This window comes from Agrilus planipennis, unplaced genomic scaffold (assembly GCF_000699045.2).
Source record: "Agrilus planipennis isolate EAB-ADULT unplaced genomic scaffold, Apla_2.0 scaffold424, whole genome shotgun sequence".
In the NCBI taxonomy this organism is placed as follows: Eukaryota; Metazoa; Arthropoda; class Insecta; order Coleoptera; family Buprestidae; genus Agrilus; species Agrilus planipennis.
In genome coordinates, this window is record NW_020439117.1 from 59293 (window position 1) to 68064 (window position 8772).

The 8772-nt window shown below is 33.3% G+C and overlaps 1 protein-coding gene and 1 long non-coding RNA gene across 2 annotated transcripts in view; one reads left to right on the forward strand and one right to left on the reverse strand.

Moving 5' to 3' along the window:
• The window catches only part of LOC108743045, a 5014-nt gene extending 4633 nt beyond the window's left edge, over nucleotides 1-381 (reverse strand). The window contains exons 1-2 of the long non-coding RNA XR_001938761.2: nucleotides 306-381; nucleotides 163-247 (exon numbers count right to left, since the gene is read on the reverse strand). This is a non-coding gene — a long non-coding RNA (uncharacterized LOC108743045). The remainder of the gene's footprint in view (nucleotides 1-162; nucleotides 248-305) is intronic.
• Nucleotides 382-900: 519 nt separating this feature from the next.
• LOC108743043 (girdin-like) lies at nucleotides 901-8211 on the forward strand. Its single transcript, XM_018478451.2, has 8 exons — nucleotides 901-1203; nucleotides 1369-1491; nucleotides 1569-1664; nucleotides 2330-2389; nucleotides 2558-2620; nucleotides 3406-3610; nucleotides 3978-5254; nucleotides 7303-8211. The coding sequence occupies exons 1-8, from the start codon at nucleotides 1024-1026 to the stop codon at nucleotides 8089-8091; spliced, it is 2793 nt and encodes a 930-aa protein (XP_018333953.1). The 5' UTR covers nucleotides 901-1023; the 3' UTR covers nucleotides 8092-8211.
• The last annotated feature ends 561 nt before the right edge of the window (nucleotides 8212-8772 follow it).

Genomic DNA, 8772 nt, shown 5'->3' on the forward strand with positions numbered 1-8772 from the left:
ATATATATATATATATATTTTGAAAACTAATAGACAGCTTTCCGAACAATAAAAAGAAAAAAGAATAATCCAAGTGTAAAACTAAAAAAGAACGCAGATGTGGTACATACACCGTACCTATTTTTTATAACAACAGAAAATTAGTTTTTTTTTTTAACTTACCATCATTAGTTGATTAATCCATGACATTTCTATCATTTAGGTGTCTCAACAATGCTCCACAATTGAGAAAGGATATTCTAGGTAGCTGTAAACAAAACAAAATATTAATTTTCAAAAACTTTAAACTTATTATCTTAAATTACTTATTCAGCCAGAATTACATAACGAACATATAGTACAAAAGTTTGTACAATGGATGAGATGCTATCTGTACCCGGCCCAGAAACAGTAAAATATAAAATTTTGCGAATTATGTATTACCACAGTTATTATTGTAAACTTATCTAAAACGAAAAAACATTTCGTAAGTAAGTTTACAATAAGTAAATAATAAAATTACACCATCTCAACTGTAATTATTTCAACAGTTTTTCTACGTGTTACACAAAACATTTGTATTAGTAACTGTAATTAAATTCATAACAATACTAAAGCTATATATTGTGAAAAACACTTGGCTCTTTCTCCATCTCGTAATAAGTATCTAAATTAAACTAAATCATCCATTATTCGAAAATTTTCAATAAAAGGGATGGTTACTACTACTGTTTACACGCCTTTCATGTTCTGTTCCGGGAACGGGACGGGAAGAGGGCGGTACGGGACAGGACGATGCAGGACAGGCCAGTAGAGGACTGGACAGAACAGGATTATTTCCAAAACTTTTATGTTTACTTCTAGCTCTAGTGTTTGCAAGCGGTTTCCATGGACGAAAACAAGTAATTAGTAAATGACAAATCACGACTTAAATTATTGATGTCAGTTGTGTATTGACACTATCAAACTTTAAAATTAAGTTGCAGAACGAAGTGAAATAGATAGGGATTAGTTCGAAATTTCTGTACTTGAACAGCCACGAAAATGTCGTACGTAGCAAAAAAAGCTAACTGTTTTAAAGATGAAGGCTTCGAGGAGTTGCTGCCTAGGAGATCCGAAGGACGCTTAAAAGCCTATAGATCTGCGACAGATGCTAGATGTTGGACTGACGAATGTGAAGATAGAAGGCAATATATTTTAGAGCTTTTACTTAAGGAAAGAAGGGTAATATTATATAAGGGTTTCTGTACCTTATCAAATAACCTTTTACGTATACAAATTCCAAAAAGATATTGTTTAATAACAAGTAAAAGTAATGGACTGAAAACTCTATGAACTGAAACTATAGTTCAGACAAAAATGTTACAAAGTCCTTAATCCTTTTTGTAGATGAGTCTAGGAAGATACATTCCGTTCGAAGTTTTGTTAGAACTACTACTTGCAGATTTAAAGAGACGTTTACAGGAAATGAACAGTTTACTTACAGACGACCAAAAAAAGAAGATGGGAACAGTAAGATTGTTGTCTATGTTTTAGAGTAAATTGTGAGATTCCTAATTTGAGAGTTACTGAGAGGACTTTGCTTACAGGGTCGTTCAGACGCAATGAAAGTCGACTCCACTAAAGGGGTGCAAGCAAAACAAGTTAGTTCTGTGAAGTCTACTCAAGCCGGTAACTTAAAGATGGTGAGTTAATTGAAACCATTATACTTCGTTTACTTTCTGTAGCGATGTGACCTTCAGTTGGACCGACGCAAAGTAGAAAAGAACAGCACTAGGCCAAACAAAGAAGGAGACAACTCTCGGCCAAACTCTTAACCGGTGAAGAGCGTATAATCCGTACAGTACTGCACGGAAAAATTGACTGTTTTATCCACTACAATTGCATTGCTCAAATGTGCTGTTATTGGTACCATTTACTACTGAAAATATCAACGAGATGTTTATTTATATTTGAAGACATATTAAAGGCTTTAACGCTTGTTTTCGACTCGTACTACTATTCATGATTGAACAAAACTTTTGGCAGGTACTGTACGAAGAAGTATGTTTAATGAACAAGAGTCGAGAGTATAATGAGCTTTTTTCTCCCTACCTACGATTTTGCCAGCGCGCATCCAAGACATTGGAAGAGGCACATCGCTAGAGAAAGTAAATGAAGTATACCTTCACAAACGTTTAACTCATTTTGCGCGAATTTTAAATGATGAGCCTTATTTCTTATTGGTCCTAAATGCTTAGTAAGTTCAGAAACGAACTTGACACAAAGGTTTTATAAAAATAAAATAGAGTTAGAGCAGTGTTAGAAATTAAATAAAAAACAACTTTTTAATTTATTTAATATGTTTCAGGGAGTCGAACGCGTAACTGCCGCGGACACTGTACTACCTGACAGTTCAGACATAAATGAGGTATGGTAACAAAAAACGTAGTAGTAATTAGGGGGGATGAGTGGTCTTAAATGCCTAATAAGTTCAATAACGTATTACTCACAATGGTTTCATAACAATAAATTAGAGTTAGAGTAGTGTTAGAAATTAAATAGAAAACAAATTTTTACTGTATTTAATGTGTTTCAGGGAGTTGAAGGCATAACTGCCGGGGACAGTGAAGAACCTGCTAGTTCAGACGTAGTACATAAGGTATAGTAATAAAGAAAGTAGTAGTAATTATAGTAGTACGGGGGTGAGTGAGATAATTTAGACGTCTGGTAATTAATTAAATTGAATTAGGTGCAGTTACAATTTCAATGTAGATAAACTTGCAATATACCTTGATTAAAAAATTTAAGAGAAAATACAAAGTGTTCTTTTGATCTCCACACTAAAGCTGCCACAAATAAAACTAAAAATATCCTAGTATATTTTGTATAGTGCGAAAAAATAAATATGTCTACTAACTATTAATTCGTTAATGTTCACATTTATACTACAACTGCATTAAACATAATTATTAGGCGTTGATTATAACTCGTATATTACTGTTCGCCGATTTAACTTATGTGATTATAAATATGTCTTTTATAATAGATATATAAAATAGACTATACTGCAATTTGGTTGAAATCCATTATGAACACTTAAAAATAAAATAAAACTAAAAGATTTTTAATGTTACTTGATTTTATAAGTACCTACTTAAGTGATAAACTTCTGAAGAAGCAATTGCTAAGTAAAATTAAAAATCAAATTGTAATTTAAACAATAGTGTTTTATGTGCCTATGCCATCTTTTGGTAGATTGTTTGACTGAATTAAAGCAAGTTGAATATTAAATTACTCTCTAATGATATATTAAAATTAGTAAATTATTGGCTTTAACCAATTAGATTTAGATATACCTTATAAATAAAAAAGTTAGTAATTAGTGGATACAGGTAGTCATATGCGGTCTATCTATCTATATTATACTATTCGTTCAAAATGTAGGGTAGTAAAGGAGGTGAAGGAAAGGACATTTGCACTCAGGAAGTTCAAACCATTGAAGCCAAAATAGCTAAAGGAGATTTATCACCAGAAGAACAATTTCAACTCCTTGTTGAAGAAGTTGAAAATATGAAGGTGTTATGTGAACGGCTGAGTTCCTTGGAAGCAGAAAACGAAAGTTTAAAGGCTGAACTAGAAGCTTGCCAAGGTATGACACATTTTATTTTAAATGAGCTCATTTTCTTAATATCTCAATATGTAATATTCTTTCGTAACAAATTTTATAATAACTGTACAATCCTGCAAAAAAAAAAGAAATTTATGACTAAATTCTTCTTGCAGTGAGAATTTTGAAATAAATTGTATAGTATTTACATTGAATATTAATAATTTTTAATCAAACTTTAATAGTATAGTATTTTGCAAACATTCAAGTATGTCTTTATATGTATAGAAAAATATAAAAAAAAATTAAAAAACAGCAAATCTATTTTAAATTGTTTTGAATTCTAAATAGCGCAATATTATGTTGGTTGTTTTGTCAATTTATGTATAATAAAATCAAATAATATTAGAGGAGCACGGAAAGGAGATGGATGCGTCAATATGTGAAAACGCCCTTCTCAAAAAACAAGTTGAAAGCATGGAAAAGGAAGCGAACGAAATTTCTTGTACCGCCTCAAATTATATAAATGAAATGGCATGTTCAAAAGCTAAACTGTGCAAAGTACAAGATGAAATGACAGAGTTAACTGCCACATGTGAGGACATTACTCAAGAAAGAGATTGGCTTAAATCACACGTGTGCCATTTAGAGTGCGAGCTTGAAAAGTGCCAAAAAGATCAGAAAGAACTGCAATCGGTGAAAGACCTACTAGAAGAATTGTGGAATCACCACGAAACAGTGGCCAAGGAAAGGCAGTGTCTTAAATCAAAAGTGTGTCAGTTACAAAGAGAATTACTCACAACTGCAGATTTTGAAACTAGGCAAAAACTTAAATATTACGACGAGGTCATACACGAAAGAAACTGTCTTAGGAAAAGGGTATGTAAATTGGAACATGAAATTGAGCAGGCAAATATTGCTACTGGAAATAAGGAAAAAGCAGAAGGTTACTGTGCCAAATTGATACAAAAGGTCAAATGCTATGAGGAAGTGGTTCAAGAAAGAGACTGTTTACGAGAAAAAGTGCACAATCTTGAACTAAAAATGGCCTGTATGCAAGGACTACCGAATCAAGTCAAAGAATTTAAAAAGAAATGCAGCAAAATGGATGACATCTCTAACGAACGACGAAGCGTACAGGCACGCCTTCAAAAACTCCAGAAACTCGAAGAACAAGTGTGCAAACTCAAGTACGAATGTAACAAAGCGGCAGCACTGGAAAAGCAATTAGGAAAATGCCGAGCCGAATTAAGAAAATGCAGAAAGTCCAAAGAAGCAATGAAAGGCAAACTCGCAAATTCCGAAGATCTTATAGAGAATTTGTCAAGCAAAGCAAGTTTGACGGATTCGATTCAAGAAGAGAGAGATCAGCTGCAAGCCAAAGTGGATGAATTAGCTCATATTGAATGCGAGTATAGACAATGTCTTGACAAGCTTCGTTGTTTCGAAACGATCAGAGCGGAACGAGATTTGTACAAGGCGAAGTACAGGGAGCTGGTGGCGATGGAATCTGAATGCGATGCTTTAAGGGAGCAAGTTTCGAACGCTAAATTGATCGAAGCCGAAAAGGAAGAGATGATGGAGCAACTAGGACAATTTGAACTTTGCATCCAAGATCAGGAAAATGAAATTCAGAAATTGGTTATGCAAATAGAGAAACTAACTGGCGGAGAACAAGAACAACAGGTATTTGCAGGGTGAATCAATTTAAATTTTAGAAAAGGGTTAGACTACAATTGATTTAGTATTAATTCATTTTTTTTTTTTTGAGATTTATTCAGTGACATTATTAGAAAACATCTATTTTTCTTTTTCAATTTTATACATCTGTCCTTATGAAAGTAAAAAAGTTTCATATATTCTCATCAAGACATATTCTGTAGTAGTAAACTTTGTATCTTGTAAAATTTTCGAGTTATGAGTTGTACTTTTTGTAAATTGAAACTATAATTGGCTATGATTTTTCTAACTGAACTATGGGCAAAGTTCGAGGTAAAAAAGAGAAAGTCGTAAAAAAGTTGTGAAGCCTAACTTCGATTGAATTATTACATTTTCACATAAAGAGAATTCTGTAACGATAATTTTAAATGTTTGGTTTATTCATAGTATATTGCAATGGATGTGATTAACAATAACATTGGTCGGATTTGTATAAAATATTGAGAGGAAATTTGGCTTGCAGTTATAAGAGATAGTGTTGAAAAATTTACAGAAATTCAGACCCTGAAATTCTTAATTAAATTCCTGGTGGGAGGGCACGTCACAGAAGGGGTAGAGTGAAGAGTAAAATTATTGCAAAAAACACGAAAAATCATGAATGGTTCTCATTATTTCGGAAGATGTTTAAGCAACCCGAGATAAAAATGTTCAGTCTCTCAGAGTCTCTGAAAGCGAGACTCGAGTCTCCGTCTCTCATCGAGTCTCTCTGATGTCGCTGAGAGAGACTGTCGAGAGACTATCAAAAAAACTGTTTAGCGTCTCTGAACAAGAGACTCGAGTTGCTCATAGAGAGATCCTCATTTCGTATCCAGTCTCTGAACGAGACTCGAATCTCTGAACGAGAGACTCGAATCTCTCAATTAGGCATGGTTAAAATTTTATAGTTGAACATACTTCAGAGATCCTAGTCTTTCTACGAGAGACTCGAGTCTCTCAATTTTTCAGTTTTATTTATTCAGTCTCTCTGTGAGAGACTCGAATCTCTGAATTAACAATTTTATCGTTCGAGTCTCTCATACAGAGACTGTGAGAGATCCACAAAAACACCTAGGCAATAACTTAGAGATTGTGTGAGACGCTCTCAGAGACGCTGAAAGACACTGAGAGACTGGAGAGAGACTGAAAAATTTTGTCTAGGGAAAAACTGTAAGCTATCGGAGGTAAAATTAATTGGTGACCTACATATTGACGTTCGTTCGACGTCATTTAAAGACAACGTAATTTTTATTAAAATAATAAAAATGCATATTTTTTATGTTAGAAATGAAAAAAGCAGGAAAATTTGTTGTGAAATTCTACATTTCTGTAAATCTTAAAAAATAAGGCACCTTCACCCTATGCCCTGGCTGTCTGTCTGTTAAATCTAAAATTAGGTTGCCAGTAGGTAGAATGAGTGAGGTTCTTTTTAGAATGTTTTACAATGCTCAATGCTTAGAACGTAAAAGTTTGTGATATCTTTCGAATTTTTGATAATGAAATAAAAAATTTTTTTTCTACAATTGTTTCGATGTAATGGTCCTTTTCTAGAGTAAACAGTATATTACTGATGTTCTATATCGTTTATTCTCGACAAATAAAATTATTTTATAGCAATCGACTCTGAAATCCTGGAGAAAAGTGAAAATATTAAAATTGATCGGGGAAAAAATTATATAAAAAGCAGAAGACATATAATTGTGTTGAAACAATTGTAGAAACCGTAATAAATTCGAACAAGATTAATACCAATTTCAATAGTCCTTAACGATCTTGCATAAAAAAATGTCGCTGCTGTTACATTTAGAATATCAAAGTAATCGACAAAAACAAATTCCATTTTGACTTATTTCATGCACTTGATTATGACCATTAATTTTAAAATTTTATGAAGTTTTTGACAATAGGCAATGTAAGAGCTTGTTGGTACTACAAAATTGAATAGTAAATGTAAATAAAACTTTTTAAACGATTTGATTTAAAAAAAAACATTCGTTTATCGTCCAGCAGATTATTGATACTTAATTTCCGTTTCATAGCGTCAAGTTTTAGAACAAATTCAAGGTGAACTGAACAAAAAGAATCAAGTAATTTCATCATCGGAACGACAACTATCGAGCTTGGAAGAACAGTTGCGACAGACGATATGTGACATGAGTAAAGAGGTCAAATCCCTGAAATGCAGAAACAAACACTTAGAAAAACAGATCCAGCAAAAAGATGCCGAGATATCCAACCTTAGGAAAAAGGAGGGCCGTCTTAAGGACTCCAACGACTGTTCGAATTCAGACGATCAACCGAGTTGTTCACATAAGGAAGGCGGATGGCGAACTCAATCGGTTGATAGACTCCAATGTGCTTTAAAGCATCTAAGAAACGATCTTACAGTGAAAATAGACACGTGCAACAAACTCAAATGCGAATTGGATAGAAAGGACGAAATTATTGACAAACTTAAAGCGTTCGCCATGCAAAAGGACCAAGTTAATAGAACAATTCATGATAAGATGGAACAAAAGCTTTATACAGTTGTCGAGGAGAATGAAAGTTTAAGAACCGCTGCAAACGAAATTGCTGATGCCACAGGGGATATACATTTGAAGAATTTATTAATAACGTCAAGGGCTGCGATAGAGAAAATCAATGAAGAATTATGTAAACATTACACTATGTTTGATAAAGTAACCGAGAAACAAAGTATGTGCATGGAGAAACTGAAATGCCTTAAAAAAGAAAATAAAAAGTTAAAGGACTGTTACACGGATGTAAGCATTAGCTTAGAACAGATGCAGTACGAAAATAAAGTTCTGAAGAAGAAAAGTGAATGAAAATGTGCCGTCCTGTCCCTTACCGGGTGATTTCGATGTTATGACCTTTTGATACATTTTCTTATTGTTCTGTGGTATATTAGTATTTAAATTATTGTATAATAAAATATTATTTTTAAATAACAGCTNTGAAGTTTGGGACTAAAATTTGACTTTCTACGATAAGTGAGTTTCGGTGATGTAGGCAACATCGATTGACTGTACCTCGAGGAAGTGTTCGAGTTCAGTTAATTTACTTCTCATGCTTTGAGCATGCCAAGTAATTATTCAGTCATTATTTGGGTGGACGTTTTTATGAATGGGTGGGTGTTTGGAGGGCGGCAACCATGCTGACCATAATTTAGTTATTAAAATATTTTCGGTATGTTCACATTGAACATCTTCAATACATAATTCATCTCGTACAGTTAGCTGTTTTGATTTATAACAAATAGGCAGGTCAAACATATTAACAACTGATATGAATCCAAACTTAGCGGATGTGATGTATCCTTACAATGCATGCTCCTACAGACATATATTTTTCTTATCTTGCTCGAAATATAAACACTTCCAGCATACGCATACACACAACAAGAGGTAAAGTCAGAATGTCAGAGTTTATACTTTCGAACAAGAATAAATATGCCTCGGTTTTGGGGTAGAAGTCGTTTTCTCTTGTAACATAACAACATTCTAAGA

Excerpts from the sequence above, each read along its gene's own strand:
- LOC108743043 (XM_018478451.2), top strand. The coding sequence starts at position 1,024 with ATGTCGTACGTAGCAAAAAAAGCTAACTGTTTTAAAGATGAAGGCTTC. Across the intron at positions 1,665-2,329 it reads AAGCCGGTAACTTAAAGATG|GGAGTCGAACGCGTAACTGC; the intron begins GTGAGTTAATTG and ends AATATGTTTCAG. Across the intron at positions 2,621-3,405 it reads GTTCAGACGTAGTACATAAG|GGTAGTAAAGGAGGTGAAGG; the intron begins GTATAGTAATAA and ends TTCAAAATGTAG.